Raw genomic sequence first — 23920 nt, 5'->3', positions numbered from 1 at the left:
ACAACCTAAAATCCGGAAGGCCAAAGCCACCATACAGCTTAGGTAGGGTTAAAGTCGCATACTTAATTCTAGCTCTTTTGCCATTCCAGTTAAATTGGTGAATACGAGAATGCAGCGCCTCAAAAAAGGCCTCCGGAATCACCACAGGAAGAGCTGAGAATAGAGAAGACGGGGCAAGATGTTCATTTTTAGCGAGACTATACGCCCAAACCAAGAGCGGGTAAGAGGGGCCCATCGATTAAGATCTCTACTAATCTTTACCAAAATCGGGGGAAGTTAGCTTGGAAAAGCTGTGTCACCTCTCTAGGGATGGTGACGCTCAGATACGAGGTAGCATCAAGTTCTATTCTTGCGCCCAAAATCACAGTTTTCCCCCGTGTATCGCCATCTCTATTACCCAACAGCATTATGCAGGATTTGGAAGCATTCACCTTGAGCCCCGAGAAAGAGCCAAAGAGCGCTATGAGATCCAACAGCCGGGGTAGAGTGGACTGGAGATTAGTAAGGTAGGCTAGGATGTCATCCGCAAACAATCAAAGTTTTAAGTCACAGTCCCCACACCTAACTCCAGTGATCTCCCGATCCGCTCTAACTGCGATGGCCAGGGGCTCCATTGGCAGGACAAATAGGAGAGGGGACAAAGGACACCCCTGATGAGTACCCCTAGAAAGAGCCAGAGGTGACGAGGCGCACCCATGAACTAGAACCTGCGCCATGGGACCGTTGTACAGGGCCGAGACCCATCCACAAAAGTTATCTCCGACACCCATTTTCCGGACCACTCTACCCATATAAGGCCACTCGACATGGTCGAATGCCTTTTCTGAGTCAAGTGAAAGAAGGTAACCCTCCTCATCCCGCCTAGAGACCTCGTGCATAAGATCCAGGGTCTTCCGCATGTTGTTGGATCCCTGACGACCAGGGATGAAGCCACCTGGTCCCCATGGACCAACGACGGGAGGTGTTTCGCAAGTCTGTTCGCCAACAATTTAGCTAAAATGTTGACATCCGTATTAAGGAGGGAAATGGGGCGATATGACTGACATAGGGACGGACCTTTCCCTTCTTTGGGGAGGACCACTATGAGGGCAGATATCATGGTGCGTGGAAGAGTACCCAGCTCCAGCGCTGCATTAAACATTTTAGCCATGAAGGGGGCCAGGGTGGAGCGATACACTTTAAAAAAACTAACAGTAAAACCATCATTGCCTGGGGAGGTACCACTTTTCAGGGAAGCAATGGTGTCAACTATTTCTTGGGGGGTAATAAGTTGCTCAAGAGGGTCAGCTTTTTCAGAGGGCAGACGGGGGAAGGGTAAGGACTCCAGGAAGCTATCGACATCAGCACCATCCCTAAAGTACTCAGCAGAATATAGATGCTCGTAGTATGACCTAAATTGTTCCGCTATCTCTCCATCCCTTAGAGCCCTACCACCCTCTGGGGTGCACATAGAGTTAACTCTCCTACTATTCCTAAGTTCCGGGAGCCTCCACGCCAATATCTTATCTGCTTTTTCCCCCTTATCCATGTATTTCTGCCTCAAGAAAGACAACTTTTTCTGCCCGCCCCACAAGCAGAGCTGCAAGACTTGAGCGCAGCTCCTGTAATTCTTCCCATTTACCAGGAAACATCTGCGTCTTCAATTTCCCTCCAGGCTGGAAAGTTGCGATCTTATCTCTCAAATGCTTCTCTTCCCGGTCCCTTTCTTTCTTTTTTCTCGAGCCCACCTCATGAGGACACCCCTAATGGTCACCTTAAACGCTTCCCAAACTCCCATGTCACCCACCTCCCCATTGTCGTTATTAATGAAATAGTCTGTGATATCGGATAAGACCATTTGTCGCACCTCCTTATCCTGCAGCAGGAAATCATTGCACTGCCACTGGGAACCAACCGGTGGAGAAGGGATTCCTAGTTTAACCTTAACCAAGTCCTGGTCGGACCAAGGAATGACTTCTACCCCATGTTCTGTAATCTTCTCCTTCAGCGACAAATCTACCAGGACGTAGTCAAACCGTGCGAATGCTACATGCATCTTAGACTAGTAGGTAAAGTACGGATCCCGACCCTGCTCCGGCGCCCCTGTATCCTACAGCCCCAACTCCCCATTTACCTCTTGGAAGACGGTTGCCACTTTTTTCTGAGCTTGTAAGTCCGGACAAGCTACGGGTGACCTTCTATCTCTGTCAGGACAGAGAGTCATATTAAAGTCCCCTCCCACTAACAAATTACCCTCAGTGAACTCCACAATTCTACCCCTCATCCCTCTCCAAAAGTCATCCTGTGCCTCATTCGGAGCATATATACCTACCAGTGTAAACATTGAGCCCCTCACCTCTCCCTTGACCATGACATACCGGTCCTCTTGGTCCAATTTTTGGGCTTTCCTTGGGAGAGACCAAAAGGGCAACTCCCCCTTGTTTAGCAACATAGGAGGAGGTACATACATGCTGAATAGCCTTGCCCCTAATTTTCGGTTCTTTACCTTTGACCCAGTGAGTTTCCTGCAAAAACAAGAAATGAAGCTGAAGCCTAGTAAACTCTCAACATCAACAACCGTTTTGTTGGGGAGTTCAAACCCTGCACATTCAGGGACCCCACTGTCAGCCACTGAAGCCTATCCTCCATTAAGGGGACAGTTACTGCACACATGCCCCTTTGGGGATCTCTTAGTAACGCCCTCACCACCTAGTTTCGGGGCTTCCCGATAATACAAAGCCCCCCCCCCAGCCCTTCACCAACTCCCGGAATACTTGGAATAACAGGAACAAAACCCCCTTGAACCCTCCCAGCACCCAACCCGACCCTCCACCCACCTCCCCCAGAACGCCTGCAACCCAAGCTTCATCCTGCCGCTAGGTCAGGCCACCAGTGCCCCCCCACCCCCAGGTTTCATAAATCCTCAAAGACAACCACAACAGGAACAAGAGCCCCCCACCCATCCCCAACACTAATCCCAAATGCTTTGGCAGCATTGCTACCAACATTGTCCAGGGCCCCCTATGGACCCCCACAAGCTCTCCCAGCCCAAACCAGCCAGAAGAGTTAATTATGAGACCCCACCCCGTAGACCAACCCTGATGCCAGCGACAAAAAAGAAAGTCAGGTGTTTCAAATACTCAGCGAGGCCGGAGCCACTTTCCTGAACTTCCTGTGTCCCCTGACTTTCCTCCTTTCCATGGAGGACCCAGACCCCACTGGGCCAGTCGGGGCACACTCCTGATTTTGGTCCAATGTTCCCCCAGCTGGATCTCCCAGGAGCCTCCTGCGGATATCTTCCTCCGTGACCAGCGCGTATTTGTAGCCCTCTATTGTAGCGAGAAGGGGTATCCCCATCGATATCTCACCCCCTTGTCCTGCAAAAATTTTTGTGAGAGGGGAGCAGAGACGACGTGGTCAAGGGTTTTGACCCATGTTGAATCAATAGACTGGGTAGATGTGGGGATGAGCTATCGCCGCCCACATTCACGCCAGAATAGGAGAACTGCGCAGTTGGCACGAGACCACTCCAAAGATACAACCTTCTTGTGGGGGGTTCCACATCACCACTCTACTGTAAGGATGCCATCAAAACAATGTTAAGCAAGGGTCCTATACTATCAAGCAAAAGACCCCTCTATTGAAATGCAGTAATTCAAGACAACTCAAAAATGGATGCAGTACCGACAAATTCCCCAAGGTGGCGCTAGCGGTCTAAACTCTGACAGAGAAACTGTATTTAGGAGTTGCAAGAGGGGCAGGGACTTTAAAGCTTGTTAGTTAATTGGACATCTTAGCCACCTGCTGTTCCCAGAGGCCAAGAGGCTGGGAAACCTTAACACCTCAGAGATTTCACACCAGGAGGCAGGATATCACATGACCCTGTTGATTGATTGAGGAGAGACTTCCAGGCAGCCTGCTGGAGCCCACACAAAAGGCTCTCTCTGTTGAATGGGGTATGTTAATTTTGAGTGTTTCCTGTCAACAGCCCTCTGCCAGCAAGGAGAGACATGTGATCACTGACCCACCCAGACTCCTGGAGGCGGACCCAAACACTTGGGGGAGTTGAATTGCAACAAATATATATTTTATAGAAACAGTGATCATTTATTGTAACCAAATGACAGGAATGTACAACTTTGAGAGTCTTAGTTTTAAAAATGCACTCACGATTTGAGTCCAAACTCCAATTTGTACCATGTTCTGGGGCAAAACCCCGCTAATTATCATTATTGTAGAGAATGGGTTTAAGCTAGAGACATGGAAAGTTACTGGGATATATGTGGAAGGGAAATGTACCTTTGTATAATTTTTGATGAAAAACCAATGTTGCAAAACCCATTAAAATCGAAAATAAGTTGCCATTTTTGAATGCAAGCTCCTAGAAACGCCAGAGTCGGGACGGGGACTAGCTTTAGTAATATATTTTGTGTGTATGTGATGTCAAACAACTGTGTACCTGGGAAATATGTATTTGGATCAGGAATAGATTTGTGTGCACATTGACCAGGGGAGTGTCATTTCTGCAGGTCATAAAAGTGACATCACTCTGACACACTATCCCTTCCCAAATCAGGGACCAAAGAATCTATTGACCTATCAAATCAAGAGAGGGGCAGGTTTAGGGATGCTAGCCTCTCCACCCACTTTTTAAAACACATAAAAAGAGACTGCTGGGACAGGTAGGGACATTCAATTTTATTTGCTGCGGAGCATGCTGACCGACGACTTCACATCCAGAGATCCAGACTTCAAATCCATCAATCTCCAGAACCTGTAGCAGAAATTAACTCCAGAATCTGTAGCAGAAATTAACTCCAGAATCTGTAGCAGAAATTAACTCCAGAATTTGTAGCAGAGAGGCCTGAATCCACCAGCTGAATCCTCTTCAGCAGGCCTCAAAACCAACCAAACTATTCAACAGCCGGGCGAGCTGTTTGAATTTTTACCAAGAATTTTTGCAAGAACCTGTAGCAGTATCCAGAAAGCAGTGCTGTATCCGGAACCCGAGAGAACCACAAACCAGACCATTGTGAGCAGAACCGGTGCTTGACAGACCCAGAGAGCAGAGCTGACCCAGATAGCCGGGACTTCGGAACCACCCCCCGGAAGTCCCGTCCAACCTGACCAGACCGTGACGAGGCCTATTTCAAATTGATATTGTGATTACCTAGCAGAACTGTGCAGAACCAATCTCTTAGTTAAAATAATCTAATCCAAACTATTTTAACCTAAGTAGAACAGCCTCCTAGAAATCGTGTCATCTGTCATTTTTAAAGCTGCACAACTGTCACCTGTCAATTCTGCAGCTGCAAGCTGTCACGTGTCATTTTGAGTTTACTTTAAATCCGAAAAACTACCTTTATTAATTTGTCCGTATCTCTGGAACCGTTTGGGCTAGGAACAAAATTTAACTTTCATTTTAAAGCTGTGATTCTAGGCTTTCCAACAAACCTAGAACCGACTTCATTATACTTTTTCCGCAATCACGATTTACGCACTTGCGAAATTTACCCCGATTTGTGATTTTGGCTCAATTTCTCCACTTGTCCAAATAGCAGCTCCATTCTTTCTTTTGATAAAATTCGGTTGCAATCTGCTAATCATTCATTGAGTATTGTTAAAGTGAGCCTGAACTAATATAAAGTAGCCATCACCTACCCTGAACCTCTAGAGGGAATTAAAAGCAATTTTAGCACCTTTTCAATTCCTTGCAACCACATTAAAGTAATTTGCCTGTGTTTAAAACTCAATCCTGTTTTCCCCAAGCTTGCTGGGAGAACTGGAACTGTGTATTGCATTATAAAGTGTGATTTGTTGGGATTCTTGAAGACTGTGTGCTCTCCTTCCATTTCTCGTATTGCATAGGAGGGGAGTGAATTGTCAAAAGAAAAAGTGATCATTTTACCTTTTGCTAAAATCATAACAAGTTATTTCTGTACTGCATTTTATTCCACCTTGCGTTTCCTTGAACCATATAAAGCATTCTTTCCCACCTTATTCTTCTGTTCCTATTCATAAGTTACGTCTCGCTGACTACTGCTCATATTCACAAGTGTAATATCCATTATCAATTTATTTATAGAAGTGTGAGATATATATATTGTTTCAATGTTCAAATAAACCTTTTAATTTGCAAAACAAACCTACTTCTTGGCTCAGTGGGGTCAGGGGCATTCTAAGAGGGGGGTGTTATACAAGGGTTGTCATCCAGAGTACTGAACTGGATATAAAAATACATCAATAAGGGTTTTCCTCAGCATCCCAGACTAGGCATTGACTTAGCTGTAGTGTAGATTGAATGTCGCTTACAACGTCCTGTTAAGGTGAAGGCTGAGAGGTCTTGATATACAGAGATCTTTGCCCCTTCCACTCAACTGGACCTTTTCTGCGCGCCAACTCAAGGATTTTACTTTTTTCAGAAAAGTAATGGAAACGGACAAGGATAGAGCTGGGGCCTTTGTGGGGGGCCCTAGCCCTGTGCGCCCAGTCAATGGTGAACGTCAGGCAAGCTGACAGAAGTGCCAGCCAGGCACAGCGCTGCTGTGACTGGATGGCACTTCCGTCATTCACTGTAACTTTCTCTGATGACCCCTCATCTGAGGGGCCATCAGAGGAAGCTAGACTAGAGTCCCTTAGTTTTCCCTCGCCAGGTCACTGACCCTCAGTGAACCTGCGGGCTCCATGATCTAATATGCAGATTAGATCACGGAGCCCGCGGGTTCGCAGAGGGTGAAAGACGGCTCTGGGTCTGTGATCTCTGAGATCACTGAACCCGAGGCGCCTTTCTCCTTTGGCAAGGCTTTATAAAAGATGCCTTCAACTGTGTACGTTTAAGCCATCTTTTATAAACGTAGAAATATTTCTATGTTTATAACAGACTGCTTAAATCGTACACAATTCAAGGCATCTTTTATAACGCTTTGTCGACGGACAAAGCCACCTTGGGTTTTGTCCGTCCTCAACGCTTTATAAAAGATGCCTACGTTTCAAGCCTTCTTTTATAAACATAGACATATGTTACATTGCTATGTATATAAAAGAATGCTTGAAAAATCACAAACCATAGTAGTACGCAAACAAATATATAAATGCTCAAATACATTAATATATATTTGTTTGCGCACATTACTATGATTTGTGCACTTTTAGGCCACGCCCACAATGGCAGCCACGCCCCCAAACGAGGGCCCCCCCTCAATTTCTTACCCCACTTAAAGCACTGGGAGTCGACCAGCCGGCCACAATCTCACCTCCACGGGCCACCCCGACTAACAATTCCCTGGTCCCTCTATCCGCCAGCCGAAGATCCTCGGGGGGCCATCGAGAGGGCGCGGGACCAAGTGGGGGCCACCCCCTCAGCCACAGGCAGGAAATGTTCAGCAAGTAGTAATTCCAACTGCCACCTCAACGTTGGTCCCAAGTCCCTCTGTGGCAAGCTGCTCCTTGGGTGGAGAGGCCAGGGACCAACAGTGGGGGGGCCCCTCACACGCCCCAGGACGAACTCCAGACCACCCCAGCCACAGCTGAAGCAATAATGCGCCACCACACCCTGGGCCGTCCCCCATCCGCGCCTCTTCTTCTCAATGCGCTGCCCAGCCAAGGGTATCCAGGGAGCACAGCAAAAGGGCCCACAGACTCCGAGGTCCCTTGCGAGGACAAGGGCGTGCGCCCACCTCAGTAGCGTCGGTCTGGCTGACTCACCCCTGGCCTGGAAGGAACGGGCTCTCCAGGTATCCTTCACTGACGCTCAGCCGATGGTCCTCTCTAGGAAGCGAGGCACTCCTCCAGCTTCCACCCGCTCCTAGCTGCCCAGCCTCGCGCCCTGCCAATGTTGCGCCTCCGGTCCGGGCCTCCTCATTGGGGAGCGGGGCACCCCTCCAGCCACAGCGCGCTCTCCGCAACGAGACCTTGCGCCCCTCCCCCACCATAGGGAAGGACAAATCGCTGTGGAATGGCTGGCGGGAGCCGCACTGCAGGCCTCCCTGCTCGCGACTGCCTGCGCCGTTCACCCGCTCTGCACCTCCTCAAGACGTCAGATTTTCGCCCCTCAGGCTCACGGGAGGGTCAGGAGCAACAATTCCGGGGGCCAGCCGCCTCACTCGGGGGGCATGGGGAGGGGCTCAGGTCCCACTTACTTGGACCCCGGGTGGAGCAAGGCTGAGGCATGTCAGTGCATCTCGGCGCTCCCTGGTGGTTCCCTAGGTTTTATTTTACTGCAGCAATCTATATCTTCAGAAAATAACTCTTCAACCCCAATACATACTAGTTCATTAACATCAAGCAATCACTGGCATACACACCTTTGAAGATATTCTGCCCCCAGAACTCTTCGCAGAATAGGCAAATAGCATCAGCTAATCACGCACCTCATAAACAATATAAGTAACAACCCATCTGAGGTGACTCCCTTTTACAGACTCGCCTCCTGGAGTACTAGAGGCCATAAACACCTGACCTTGAATTTTACAAATCCCTTAAACAAACATGATATAATGGCTCTTCCATTCCGCTAGTTTGGGATAACCATGTAGTATGCTTGATTCCAGCACAAACCTTGAAAAGAGGAAGGCCTATGGCAGGATTGATGATTGCAGTCAGGGTCTCCTCCAGTTTGAGCATTCAGCCTTGGGCTTCACCCAATATGTTTCTCAACTAGTTAGAATTGAATCCTACATTGCTTCGATTGCTTGTATTAATGCATATTGGAATCATGCAGCTATAAGTGATGATCCATTTCTAGAAGATTTAGAATATTTGCTAGATCTAATTTCTAACAACCCATTAATAGATCATACAATTGTTGCAGGAGACTTAAACAACAAATGTTCCCCCCCAAAGGGCTCAAAACTACTAAAAGTAACCAAACAATGGATGTCCCTGATGAAGGAAAGAGTTCTGAGGATGGCAAATGGTTGCTTCGCAGATGACATTGTACATCGTCATACCTGGCAAAGAGGGACCCAAACAGCATTAATTGATTATATCCATGTAGATCGTAACCTGTTTGCTGTGATGGTTAGTTTTCAAATTATATCTCAAATCCTTAGTGACCACAATCTTTTGGAACTCAAATTGTCCTGGCCTATCCGTGATAAGAGAACTGGTGCTAGCTTTTGCAGACAGAGGCAATCGTTTTAGATGGACTCCTGATATGCTCCATGAACTAATGTTGAGAGTTACTTACCTTGCTGACATACTTTATCCAGAACTTATTTACACATATGGAATATATGTGGCAGCTCTCCAGATTTTTAAAACGAGTAGTCGACACCCTCTGAAGACAACTGCACTAGATCTCCACATCTTTGATAAAGAGCTTCAGATGAAAAAACAACATATAGCGCGGATAGAAAGGCGCTAAATAATTCATCAGCTGATCTAAAAATACAGGAATTGACTAAACTTAACACCAAATACAAAAATTGGGTGCGAGCAAGAAAAGCAAAAATGAACCTAAATGATGCACAGAATATACTCTAAACTTTATCATCAAAAGGTTAAGCTATGATATGGGGTCTATTAAAAAAATTATAAAACACAAAACAGGCTAAAGAACAAAACAATTTCACCAGAGCTATTTATTATGTTGTGCGATTAATGCAACCCTAACTTTTTCCCTGCAGGGAGTACACAATGCTACCCCTGCTTGATGTTTCTAACCCTCAAAAAAACACTAATATGCCGACTGCCGGCAAGACATGCATGGGGACTATTCATACCCTATGTTACAAAATGAGAAAACATATTCACAATAAACTACCACAATACATTTCATACATCTAAATTTCATTAGTCCAAACAATTAAAACCAAGACAGTTACGGGAAAAACCATTTCCCGGCTGCACCCTTGGATGAAACAGACAGGTCACGTGGGACTCGGCGTCACACTCTTTGACCATTTAATTGCCCTCCGTGAGGTGTGTCTGGTTAATCCAGGAGTAATTTATTAAAACATTTTATCAAAATGTATATGTGTCGCACAAATTCTCAGCACAAAAATGCACTTTATATTCGACTCATTTCTTTACAAGTGCATGAACCCTTCTCTTGTGCGAGAGTATATAACACCTTTATAATAGGAAACTTGAGTTCTCTGAGATTAATTCAAACAATTTATGTTTAAAAGTGCATAAGTCCACTTGTGTCACTCTAAATCGGGTGACATCTGTATATCTGGTCGACCGGTTTCAATGATGTCTTGCGTGTATCATATTCTTCAGGACCCATTATTGCTTCTTTCGACCCAATCAGCAAACCCGAAGAGGCGAGATTGCGACATATCCTATGGAAAATGGGAGAATGTCAAAAATGACTTCTCTCGTATGTGGGAAAAAGGATACAGCATTTCTTAATGACTCTTATTGGTGGAAAAAGTAATTTTACTTTCCAAAATGCTCAACTAGTCAATTTGTGACATTAAAAAGAGACTCTCTTCACCCTGCCCCATCACCAATGAGTGCGCAATGTTGTTTCTAAACAGATAAGCTCATACCTGTCCAATTATTTTTGTGTGCAAAGAAACAGCACATTCGGTTTCTGTAGTGTTGCCACTTTCAGATAGTGGAGTTGGAAAGCCTGAAATGGTGCTTTATCTGCAACATAAGAACAGTCATGTTGCATTGACTGTGTCTATACTCCCCCATTATCACATCACCATGTCCCCTGGGGATATATATTCTTCTTGTCCCCACAGTTATAGAACTAACGTTTGTTTACCTTTCTGCTCATAGGTGTCCCTTCGATGAGGAGAGCTTGTTATGGTCTCACAACTTTGTTCATTTGGCTTTCGAAGGGGGCCCTGCAAAAAGGCGGGAGGATTGTGAACCATTAATCAAAAAACAGAACGAAAAAACGATCTGATCTGCCCCCCTCATTGCGAATATTTATCTATGCTAGATAGCAAAGACCCGGTAATTGGTGCAGTCACCAAAAAAATGGCCCGCTTATTTTCTGCTCCTAGTGATTGAGCCCCCACAAAAAGGCGGGAGGATTGTGAACCATTAATCAAAAAACAGAACGAAAAAACGATCTGATCTGCCCCCCTCATTGCGAATATTTATCTATGCTAGATAGCAAAGACCCGGTAATTGGTGCAGTCACCAAAAAAATGGCCCGCTTATTTTCTGCTCCTAGTGATTGAGCCCCCACATGCACTAGAATCACATGGGGGCTCAATCACTAGGAGCAGAAAATAAGCGGGCCATTTTTTTGGTGACTGCACCAATTACCGGGTCTTTGCTATCTAGCATAGATAAATATTCGCAATGAGGGGGGCAGATCAGATCGTTTTTTCGTTCTGTTTTTTGATTAATGGTTCACAATCCTCCCGCCTTTTTGCAGGGCCCCCTTCGAAAGCGTAATGAACAAAGTTGTGAGACCATAACAAGCTCTCCTCATCGAAGGGACACCTATGAGCAGAAAGGTAAACAAACGTTAGTTCTATAACTGTGGGGACAAGAAGAATATATATCCCCAGGGGACATGGTGATGTGATAATGGGGGAGTATAGACACAGTCAATGCAACATGACTGTTCTTATGTTGCAGATAAAGCACCATTTCAGGCTTTCCAACTCCACTATCTGAAAGTGGCAACACTACAGAAACCGAATGTGCTGTTTCTTTGCACACAAAAATAATTGGACAGGTATGAGCTTATCTGTTTAGAAACAACATTGCGCACTCATTGGTGATGGGGCAGGGTGAAGAGAGTCTCTTTTTAATGTCACAAATTGACTAGTTGAGCATTTTGGAAAGTAAAATTACTTTATTCCACCAATAAGAGTCATTAAGAAATGCTGTATCCTTTTTCCCACATACGAGAGAAGTCATTTTTGACATTCTCCCATTTTCCATAGGATATGTCGCAATCTCGCCTCTTCGGGGTTTGCTGATTGGGTCGAAAGAAGCAATAATGGGTCCTGAAGAATATGATACACGCAAGACGACATTGAAACCGGTCGACCAGATATACAGATGTCACCCGATTTAGAGTGACACAAGTGGACTTATGCACTTTTAAACATAAATTGTTTGAATTAATCTCAGAGAACTCAAGTTTCCTATTATAAAGGTGTTATATTCTCTCGCACAAGAGAAGGGTTCATGCACTTGTAAAGAAATGAGTCGAATATAAAGTGCATTTTTGTGCTGAGAATTTGTGCGACACATATAAATTTTGATAAAATGTTTTAATAAATTACTCCTGGATTAACCAGACACACCTCACGGAGGGCAATTAAATGGTCGAAGAGTGTGACGCCGAGTCCCACGTGACCTGTGTGTTTCATCCAAGGGTGCAGCCGGGAAATGGTTTTTCCCGTAACTGTCTTGGTTTTAATTGTTTGGACTAATGAAATTTAGATGTATGAAATGTATTGTGGTAGTTTATTGTGAATATGTTTTCTCATTTTGTAACATAGGGTATGAATAGTCCCCATGCATGTCTTGCCGGCAGTCGGCATATTAGTGTTTTTTTGAGGGTTAGAAACATCAAGCAGGGGTAGCATTGTGTACTCCCTGCAGGGAAAAAGTTAGGGTTGCATTAATCGCACAACATAATAAATAGCTCTGGTGAAGTTGTTTTGTTCCTTAGTGTGTTTTGTGTTTTATAATTTTTTTAATAGACCCCATATCATAGCTTAACCTTTTGATGATAAAGTTTAGAGTATATTCTGTGCATCATTTAGGTTCATTTTTGCTTTTCTTGCTCGCACCCAATTTTTGTATTTGGTGTTAAGTTTAGTCAATTCCTGTATTTTTAGATCAGCTGATGAATTATTTAGCGCCTTTCTATCCGCTCTATATGTTGTTTTTTTCATCTGAAGCTCTTTATCAAAGATGTGGAGATCTAGTGCAGTTGTCTTCAGAGGGTGTCGACCTACTCGTTTTAAAAATCTGGAGAGCTGCCACATATATTCCATATGTGTAAATAAGTTCTGGATAAAGTATGTCAGCAAGGTAAGTAACTCTCAACATTAGTTCATGGAGCATATCAGGAGTCCATCTAAAACGATTGCCTCTGTCTGCAAAAGCTAGCACCAGTTCTCTTTTGTGTTTTATAGTATCCCTCTGGTAATAGAAAGGACACATACCCGCCTCTTGAGGTAATGTGGAATTGAGGAAAATCCATGTGTGTTAACTGTCTATTAAAAAAAGCCACCAAAAAAGAACAGACACTGATGCAGATGAATGCAGTTCCGCAGGAAGTATGGATTAAGCATTACGACTCTCTCTATGCGGCCCCTCGGTGGTCTGACTGTTCTCTTTTGAAAACTTCTCAATGTTGTTGTGATATCTTAGTAAATGAGGAAGATCGAATTGTTTTAATTTCCAAATTGAGCTCTTCTAGAGCACCCGGGGCAGATGGCTTGTCCAACAAGATGTTAAAATCTCATGCTGAGGCGTGGGCAAAAATCCTGATAGTCATCTTTTCACAGGTAATTTATACTCAACAAATTCCACCGTCATGGCAGAAATCGGTCATTGTGCCGATATATAAAAAGGGAGATTGTCAATTCACCAAGAATTATAGACCTGTGGCACTTTTAGACTTGCCAGGCAAGCTTTTTGCACATCTGGTTCGAAAAGATTTTTCACTGTGGGCCGTTGGAAAAAAATAAACAGGACCCGTTTCAATCGGGCTTTGTGCCGGGTCTGGGAACGGCGATCAAATTACACATGTTGCATGCCATTAAACATCATGAATGGGGAAAAAAACAGCCATGTCACTTAGCTTTCATCGGTTTTCAAAAAGCTTTCGACTCTGTGTCTAGAGAGCTATTTTTTTCCAAACTGGCTAAAGCAAAATGTCCACCTCACCTCCAGCATTGGATAATAGAATTTCACTCCAAAACATCGGTTCAAATGAGGCTTTCATTAGATGGAAAACTCTCAAGTTCCATAGCAACGTTTAGAGGCCTAAAGCAAGGATGCATATTGACATCAACACTTTTCAACTTCTTTATTTCAGACATTAACCAGGCTTTCATCAACAGACTTTCTGATTCCACAAGATTAGGTGTGCATGCAATCCGCTGGCCCTTTTACGCTGATGATTTAGTCCTGTTGACGAAAACTCCCAGGGGGTTGCAGTTACTACTGGATGAGCTTGATATTTACTCACATGCAAATCACTTAACCATTGATTTATCGAAAATCATGATAGGTGCAACTGTTCAGATAGTGAAGAAAAATTGCTTTAAATGGTCATTGAAAAAAACAAAAACCACTGGAAGTAGTATGTGAGTAAAAGTATCTGGGCCTTAATCTTAATGACCAGTTATCTGACACCCCATTCTGCCTTGAAATCCAGAAGAAAATGAGAACTGCAGCAGCCCAGGCCACCATTATACATGCTAAATATGGCAGATTTTCATTGCTACCTGTAATTATATTCTATATACAAAAAGCTGTTCCGACAACTATCTATGGTGTGGAAACGCGATCTTGGTGTGGTCAAACCTTTTGGTCAGTGATTGGAGGTTCTTATTGGAAGAGACTGTTTGAATTACCAAAAAGTGTTTCAATGTGCATTTTGAGGTTCGAACTGGGATTAATATCACTGTATACCATATATATTTGGAAAATGTGTATCCTCTCTAGAAAATGTATTAAGTCTAAACCGAATTCTATATTAGACATATTATCTGAATTTAAAAAATCAACATCTCACAAAAAATATTAGCATATGGTGGACGAAAGTACAAGCGTTTATGGCTCTAACGGATGTCTCTGATGATCTTCTAAGGCACAACCCAAATAAAGCAAAGATAAAAATCTGGGAATGGGATTGGATTAACACCAGAAATCACTTACAGGTCTATACTTCTTTAAACAAAAAAAGAGGCCTCAAGTTCTGGAATCTTATTTAATTAAATTCCCGGCTTCTAAGTATAGAGACATGTTTATTAGATTCAGGTTAAACTTATGGTACACAAGAGGTGCTCGCAAAGTGGCAAAAAAATCCAAAGGCTGCTAATATTTGTCGATTTTGCCTAAACTCTGTTCAGCCAGAAACTCTAGTACATTTGATGACTGCCTGTCCTGCTCTAATGGAAGCTAGGAAAAAATATTGTAAACATATTTATTTGACGAATATCAAATTGCAACACAGGGTTTTATGGGATGCTCTGTATAATGCAGAAAGAACTTCAATAAGATTAGCGATAGTGAATTTTTTACTGTCTCTGAATTTGGTATAGATCTAGAAGAATTTGATATATAGTGGCAAAAACTAGATTGCCAGTTAAAATAACTCTTTAAGGAAGTTCTCTCAGATTAACTCATTGAGTGGGAATAAGTACAAGATAGTAACATGATGAAAGAATAGGTTGATGTTGTGAATTATTAAAAAATAACGACAAGTACAGATGGACTATGTGCGCAGTATCAATGTCATGTTTTAACATGTCAAAAGTATTTGTGAATGCTTAAATTATTGTTCTTTTCTTTGATTATTTAAGAACGTTTACATATCTTATTACATGCCTTGTATTTTAAACCAAAATGTTATTTGTTCATATTTAGTTTTACGTATGGGCTTTGGTTTCCATGCGATCGCTAATACAAAGGAAACAGTATCATGTTGTGTTGCCGACAGGGATTTCTATGATGAAAAATATGGGTACTATTCTATGAAAGTAATTATTATAAGCATGCTTCCTCTTACCAAATTCTACAGAGCCAAGGTAGTGCATTCTTTAACTTATGGAGCAGAGGCCCTAGGTACATTGGGTAACATGGCTGAAATTAGGGGGTACTGTGATGAATTGGAGATGATTCTCCCAGAAAACCTGGCCTTGGGCCCTTCTTATGTGGCCAGGGAAAGGCAGACGCTTCCTGATCCTGACCCGGGGCGGTTTTCTCTGGAGGATCACGTGAGGGGGGGAATTGGGTCAGGAGGACTGAAAGAACCCCTTCAATAACTTCTCTAGCGACCCGACAATCTTAATGGCCTATTGTAGAATTTAAACATTTAAAGAAAAAGGTAATCCGAACATTGGCGACTTCAAATCCCACAATGCCCAAAGTACTGGGACGAGGGAGAGGGACTTGGAAGCACTAAAGTGCAAGAAGCAGTCTGGTGGTTCCAAAGACCTACACCTGAGCAGGACTTTTGAAAATATAAGACGTTAGACTTTTGACAATATAAGGCTTTAATATATAAGACCCCCTCAGGTGCAGTCCATGAGAAGTAGGGGGTGGTGTGGTAGTCGCAGCGGAAGAAGAAGGCTAACAGAGCCCTGCTATCTACAGAACAGATGACAGTCCCTTTAATGGCCTTGAATGTAGCGGTTGCGCAGCGGGAAGCGTGATTGTGAAAAACTTTCCCCCACGCCCATCTAGCGAGTAAGGTGGCATGAGAGGCAGACCATAAAACTGGTGAAGTTTCTGATGGTTCAGGGTTTGTTAAAGGCTACGCCAAGGTTGCCAAGATTGAGTGTGAGGTTACAAGATTATGATTTTGTAGTCAAATATGTAACTGGGGTGAGAGACAATGTTGCAGATTTTCTCTCACGTTTAATGGTGAAAGCCAAGGTAGCGGGAGAGGAAGAAATAGGAGGACGTGGTGTCAGTGGTGAGTGATGTTATTTCCAAAAACAAATGGATGGAGGAATTTGCGGAAGACCAAGTGCTTGGGAAGGTTGCCAAATTCACAATTTGTCGGTGGCCTGCCAAAGGGGGGCTTGAAGAGAGTGTTCTACCTTTCAGGGAAGTTAGAGAGGAGGATTTGTTGAAAGGTGGAGTTTTGGTCAGGGGTGATAAGTTGGCCCCACCAGAGAGTTTGGGAGCAAAGTTGATAGAGAATGCTCATCTGGGCTCGACAGAGACCAAGCGTAATCTTTGGGTCAAATACTGGTGGCCAGGCATGTATTTGATGGTCGAGAGATTTGTGAGGTAATGTTGGCCATGCCAGAATTCAGACAAACACTGTAAGATACACAGTAGGGAGTTGTTTGTTGTACCCAGAACTGAAGAGGCATGGGAGCAGTTAGTTCTAAACATAGTTGGCCCATACAGTAGACTTGGGTGAGAGATGTTTCTTATAGAAATGGTGGACCATTGTTCTGGATGGGTCAAGGCGAAATGGGTTTGTGGTGTCAGCACATGTAATGTGGTTACATTTTAAGACGGTGCGTTCAAGAGAGAAGGGTACCGCAAGAGGATAGTGAGTGATAATGGTGTCCAGTTTAAAAGTAAGGAAATGATGAAATATGCCGAAATCCACGGATTAAGTGGAGGTGTGTTCAGCACTTTATCACCCCCAGAACAATGGGAGAGTGGAAAGATGTAACAGTCGTGGTGGAGACCATGGAAAAAGCTATCAGGAACAATAAGGATTTGAGGTCTTTGGTTGAAGAGAATCTGTGGAATGCGAGAATGTCAATGCTCCTGGATTTGATTAAGTCCCTGTTTATGATCATGAGGGGTAGAGAAACCAACATGGTGCTGGGTTCTCTACCCACATGCTTTTCACACACGTTGACCCTATATGGGTCAACGTGTGGGGAAGGGTCAAGGGGAGCCTTATTGAGAAATAAAGGCAGAATATGGGGAGCGTGTCTAGGGCGCAGTTCAAGTCCGGAGAGTTTGTGAGGATTAAGAAGGGTGTACCTCCTGGCAAGGGAGGCTCCACATTTTTTGATCCGTTGAGAATAAAAGGAGGTGTTTACCAGTTCGGTCAGAGTTGAAGAAAGGACTATTTGGAACACGGACAGAGTGAGTAGATTGAATTGGCGTGGTGTGGTGCAGGTCTGTGTGACGTTGGTTGTGGTAGGAGAAGGAATGATTTTTGGATGGTTGAGGCTCTGGTGGTGGAAGACAATACTGAGAAGGAGTTGTGCGCCAGTAGGGATAATGATGTCAGGCTGCAAGACGGAAGCAGTCAATGTGAGTCAGTTGCGAGTAGTAGAATACAGAGACCACCGGTTTGTTCCAAGGACTATGTGATGAGTTGAGAGGACTATGTGATGCGTTAGGTGGATTTTCCATATGATGTTTTGAGTGGATTCTCCACTTCTTCGGTCTTGGGACTATTTTATGGGTTTATCTATCTATTTTGTGTTTATTTTATTGCCTATTTTATTTGGGTTGCTGTTATTTTGGTTTTGTGGGCGGGGGATGTGTTGTATCTTCTTCCACAGGGCTTTACTATATACTCAACAGTCTAACTTCCCACGTTCCAGTGACTTATAGAGAAAGCCCCCCTTTTTACTATATACTTAATTTTCACATTGTAGCATTAAATGATGTGTCTTACTGAATAATGGATTAATGTTCCGTTCCTGACAAACTCTTTGGTTCCTTGTCTTCCTCAGATGTCAGAATAGTTGGAATGCAACAATAGCAATAGTTATTGACTGTTTTCCACGCATTTTGATTGGCTGACAGGTCATCAATGACTTCCATATGCTAAACGTTCTTACCTAATTTGACCTGTTTGTTTTTCTAAATTCAGTAGGATGATGCTGTGACTTCCCACAAACACTTGTGTACAGGCGCGCTATAAATGCCATATCATATGATATATCATATCAGAATGAGTGGCCAGTTTTCAAAAAACGTTTTGCTGTAAAACAGAGCTCACAAGTTTCCCGTGACAATGCGCAAGAAGGCGTTCCAATCCGGGTTTTGCTTAGGATTCTGAGACTTGTAGTTTTTCTAAATTTCAAACTGGAAATAATAAACTACAGGTTCCAGAGTCCACATCTAAGAAAACTGGACGGCCTCCTCGCATGGCCACGGGAAACTTGAGGGCTATGTGTGAGGGGATTATTAATAGCATAGCTCTCAGCCAGATCATGTCATGTGGGTGCACCCCAATACACTGTGTATCTTTTGTCTACTGGTAGTTATCATTTTGATTTTTACATCATAGATGCTGACCTACAAGTTCTAGAAACCGAACAAAGACAGGGCAGGATAGACTACACCCCCTGAAATGGTCTAGCTGAGAGTTATGAGAAAGCGATCGAGTTATTGAAGGCATTTTATTGAAAAGCCACGGGCACAGGGTCATTTGCGTCTGTCAGCCACTGTACAGGTTTCCACGGCAGGTGCACCTGTGGAGCTTTCTAATAACAATATTATATCGCTGCGTACGTATTTTATATGTTGTGAAGTTTGCAAGTCTGACAGAATAATATTTTTCCAAAAATCAGGCATTGTCTCAGAGTTCGCTCGTTCTGCATCGTTTTCCGACACGTGAATCTGCCGAACTGTGTACCAACACCGCTTGATAAAATGTAAATTGTACATAAATCCGATAAAATGGCTAGTGAAGATAATTCGGTATATTTTGACACGCTGGCTTCTTGATTACATCACGATTATTATTATAAGTCATTTTTACAAAAAGTAAAAAAGCATAGATGTCTTCCACCAGAGTAAAGCTGCTTGGATTACAAGTTAAGGGAATTAATTACATGTGTTACGCTACAGCCCGGTCCATGCACAAGCCAGCCTTCGCGACGGGCCAATCAGGAAAATATTTCTATTTGCATTTTTTCGTGTCATTTCCAATGGCTCCCGTCGGCCAATCCAGCCTCCCCTGTTCGCTGACATCACTGAGCAGCCAGTTCCCTCCAGCTGCAGAACGCTTCTTTGCTTTCAGTCCCTTTTTTTTACAACGAAAATGGAGGCCAGGCCCTCACCCTGAGGACTGCTTCACCGCTCTGCTTCTCCCGCGGGGAGTCTCCATGTTGACATGTAACCAGGTCGGCAGCAGGATGGTGGTCGATGCCGCCGGCGGCTCCAACGGGCCCTTCCAGCCCGTGGCCCTGTCACACATTCGAGGTGAGGCTGTCTGCCGTGTGTGTGTGTGTTGGGTACATGGCCATTGTGCTGCAGGAAGTGTCAGTCACCCGGTTGGCGTCCTTTGGCTGTCACCGGACGCTCTGCTGTGTAACGCCCTGTGTTTTTCCTCCCTTATGGTCGGGGTTGGGCAATTGCACGGGTGCTGGTGCTTGCTAGTCCTGCCCCCCTTCTTCCTCAGGGCTCTGCTGCTTGTTGTCAAGTCACTATTCGGGTACGGGAAAGGGTGGGGGCTGGGACGGGCCAAGTTTATGTGCAGCCTAAATGCAAGACAGGCCCCGCGATTGTTGACAGAAATTAGAACTCTGTGCAGGATAGAGCCCTCGAATAAGCAGTGGGCAACACATCACAACTATCTTTAGAATAAATGATCTCCAGTGCTACAGTTGGTGGCGTGACCGTCTCTGCTTTAATGATTTTGTGTCAAGCAATTGTGTGTATAGACAACTGGAAGCTGTATGTTTACGCGGCATTTAAGGTTGTATTTGCAGCTTGTAGAATCGGTTTTACGTTCTGTGGTGAATACGTCAGCTATGGCGTCGCTCAAATTTAAGTTTCCAAACTTGGTCTGACAGTAAAGGTTCATTTGAAAGTAAAACCATGTTTACGAATATCCTGCTTGAAACGAATTGCATGTTTAGGCTTGTGACCGATAATATTCAACTGCATGGCAAAAGCAGTGTCTGGTGTGTGTGTGTGTGTGAATTAACATTTGCATCTTGTGCCGTTTGCTGTGGAAAAACAGCCCATTGATTTTGAGTAGCGTGCAACCTGTACTACGAGGCGGGGATATTTGCGAGGAGTTGAACTATTTATACCGATTTGTATGTACAGTGTTTAGCTCCGCCCCAAGCCAAAAAAAGCACTCATGCTGCTTAGCATATACATTCACATGTCTGACGAGATCACGTGCTCTACTTCACGTCATCGGCGGATGAATTGACGTGAGATGTGCATATAGAACCTCGACGACTCTAACTACTGTCAGTATATTTTTTGGTTTTGGATACGAAAGGGACTGGAGGCACTAGTGTTGCACATAACATTATTATAAAAAATACCGGGGCTTGCAGAACGCCAAGATCCAAATTGGTTTCGGACTCGAACCCCAGACTCAGGGTCATGGAAGCAGGCGCAGTGCCGTATTGACCTGGCCTGTTGCTACCAAAAAGCGTGCTCGTTGAAAACAGATGGTGGTGGTGTCGGGGGCAGAATAGGAATGACTTAATCTATCCCAGAAGTGCAGAACACCAGTGCACATGGTTTACGGTGACTACAAGGGGTGGAGCCAGCCTCAATCTTATGGGAGTGCGGGGAAAGCTGGTCGCAAGTGGGCTGTGAGTGGGCACCCACTAGGCAGAGCCCTCCAAGTACCTGCATGCCCACTGTCAAATGTGTCTTTGTATCTCAGATCGCAGCATGGGGTTGAGGCTGATGTTTATATGGCAGGCTTCTGTCCTGTTAATGATTAAACACTCTGCTGTCATATGTTGAGATTTGTCAGGCTCTTGCTGTATCGCCCCCCCCTCCCCTCACCTGGCGTGTTGAGCGTCACTGAAGAGTGCTACCTTCTGCCTGCAACTTTATCCATTGGAGCATGATTCAGGTCCACTCCGCCCCCCCCTAGCAGGCGGATAGCTCCTTCAAGTGGCGTTCCCCTGTGGGGCGTGCGTTTGCTGGCGGAGGTGCACGTACAGAGAGTTTGGGGTCTTGCATCTGACATGTGATTGGATCCACTTTGTATTATGTCCTTTAATTGGTTGCTGGACAGACTGAATACTTTGGAACGAAGCGAAACAGGTTGGCACATGCTTTAAAGGGCATTCCAACTGTAATGGTGGTCCCTGTTCACACTGAGAGACATTAACCGCACACCCTTCGCCCTTCCTTAATTTGTAAATAATGGATAAATAATCAAGGAGACAGGTGTCAAATTATCTGCACATGCCTCCAGATTTATGTATGATTTCTTTACAGAGCCAAGCGCAGCAAGGCCATCGTTATTAAAGAGGCTTGAAACAACACTACTTTACCTTATCCCCGCCCCCCCTAGCACTTTCCTTTGGTTTCTGTTAAAATCTTGTGTCAAGTCAGTGAAGCGCCGAAGTCATTCTCACCTTGTGGTTTCTCGGTAATGTGTGAAGGGGGGACGCTTTTTAAAAATGGTTTTTGTGCATATGGCTTTATATCAAAACCTTACACATTATAAAGTTTAAAAATGTCAATTGATCAACTTATGACCGTATAAAAAACACACACTGCTACACATTTAAAAAATAATCACAATAGTACCTAAACATTCCTATTATCATAATCCAAAAAACGATTTAAACTATCCATAAAACAGCACAAACAGATATTAGAATTCATTCAAGTATGAGGAATATATCCTCTAAACCAGGGGTGCACAACTGATTTTGACAGAGGGCCGAAAGTACCTTACATGAGGGCTATAGTGGGCCGAAAAGTAAAAGTGGGCGGGGCGGTAGGCGGGACATGTCAGGAGGCTTTTTCAACCCCCAATTTGTATTAAACACATGGAAAAAGATATGTTTTTGAGGGGTAACGATTTTTATTGCATTTCAAACTTACATTTTGTACTACACATTTTCCATTGCTATCATTTATTTCGATTTAGTTATTGTATATCGTCTGTTTAAATAAATTATATATATTTTATTGACCCTTGATTGGACATTACGTTATTTTGGACTGCTATAGTGTGCTGTTTGGGTTACCCAAGAGGAGTATGGCCTTCGTTGAGTCAGGTTTCCTCAAAAAAGCAAAGGATGTACATCTCCTAACTGTGCCTGTTTTAGCTTTATTATTGGGTTCACTCTTGGAGTGCAACACTATGCCCCATGGCTCCCATCCCCAACCAAACACTATGCTCCATGGCCCCCTCACCCCAACCAAACACTATGCCCCCTCACCCCAACCAAACACTATGCCCCATGGCCCCCTCACCCCCAACCAAACACTATGCCCCATGGCCCCCTCACCCCCAACCAAACACTATGCCCCATGGCTCCCACCCCAACCAAACACTATGCCCCAAGGCCCCCTCACCCCCAACCAAACACTATGCCCCATGGCCCCCTCACCCCCAACCAAACACTATGCCCCAAACACACTCAAGCATGCACCCATACAGACCCAAACCCCCCAGCCCCCCAACTCGGCACACACACAAACATGCACCCGTACAGACCCAAACCCCCCACCCCACCAAATCAGAAAACTCTCAAACAAGCACCCATACAGACCCAAACCCCCACCCCCGAACTCTGCACACAAAAAACATTCAAATCAAAACATTCATACACATCCGACACCCCCCGACCCCCGCATCTCAACATACACACAAAATACATTCAAATACAAACATTCACACCCCCCACATCTGAACATACACACAAAATACATTCAAATATAAACATTCATACACATCCGACACACCCCCCACCCCCGCATCTCAACATACTCAAAATACATTCAAACACAAACATTCATACACATCCGACACACCCCCCCACCCCCGCATCTCAACATACACTCAAAATACATTCAAACACAAACATTCATACACATCCGACACACCCCCTCACCCCCACATATACACAAAATACATTCAAACACAAACATTCATACACATCCAACACACCCCCCCACCCCCGCATCTCAACATACACTCAAAATACATTCAAACACAAACATTCATACACATCCGACACACCCACCCACCCCCGCATCTCAACATATACACAAAATACATTCAAACACAAACATTCATACACATCCGACACACCCCCCCACCCTCGCATCTCAACATATACATTCAAACACAAACATTCATACACATCCGACACACCCCCCCCACCCTCGCATCTCAACATATACACAAAATACATTCAAACACAAACATTCATACACATCCGACACACCCCCCCCACCCTCGCATCTCAACATATACACAAACATTCATACACATCCGACACAACCCCCCATCCCCGCATCTCAACATATGCACAAAATACATTCAAACACAAACATTCATACACATCCGACACACCCCCCACCCCCGCATCTCAACATATGCACAAAATACATTCAAACACAAACA

At 44.3% G+C, this 23920-nt stretch overlaps 1 protein-coding gene across 4 annotated transcripts in view; it reads left to right on the top strand.

Moving 5' to 3' along the window:
* Positions 1 to 23920, top strand: part of PPP2R5C (protein phosphatase 2 regulatory subunit B'gamma) — a 1570607-nt gene that overhangs the window by 589833 nt on the left and 956854 nt on the right. For 2 of the 4 annotated variants that reach the window (XM_069637763.1, XM_069637764.1), the window contains exon 1: positions 19544 to 19779. The exons of the other annotated variants lie outside the window; for them this stretch is intronic. In XM_069637763.1, the coding sequence (XP_069493864.1) occupies positions 19683 to 19779 (97 nt within the window). In that variant the 5' untranslated portion in view covers positions 19544 to 19682. Of the gene's footprint in view, positions 1 to 19543; positions 19780 to 23920 lie in introns of those variants that run through there. 4 annotated transcript variants of the gene reach the window in all.

This window comes from Ambystoma mexicanum, chromosome 14 (genome assembly GCF_040938575.1).
Source record: "Ambystoma mexicanum isolate Mex_15411 chromosome 14, UKY_AmexF1_1, whole genome shotgun sequence".
Classification (NCBI taxonomy): Eukaryota; Metazoa; Chordata; class Amphibia; order Caudata; family Ambystomatidae; genus Ambystoma; species Ambystoma mexicanum.
This window is presented reverse-complemented; position numbering and strand designations above follow the sequence as displayed.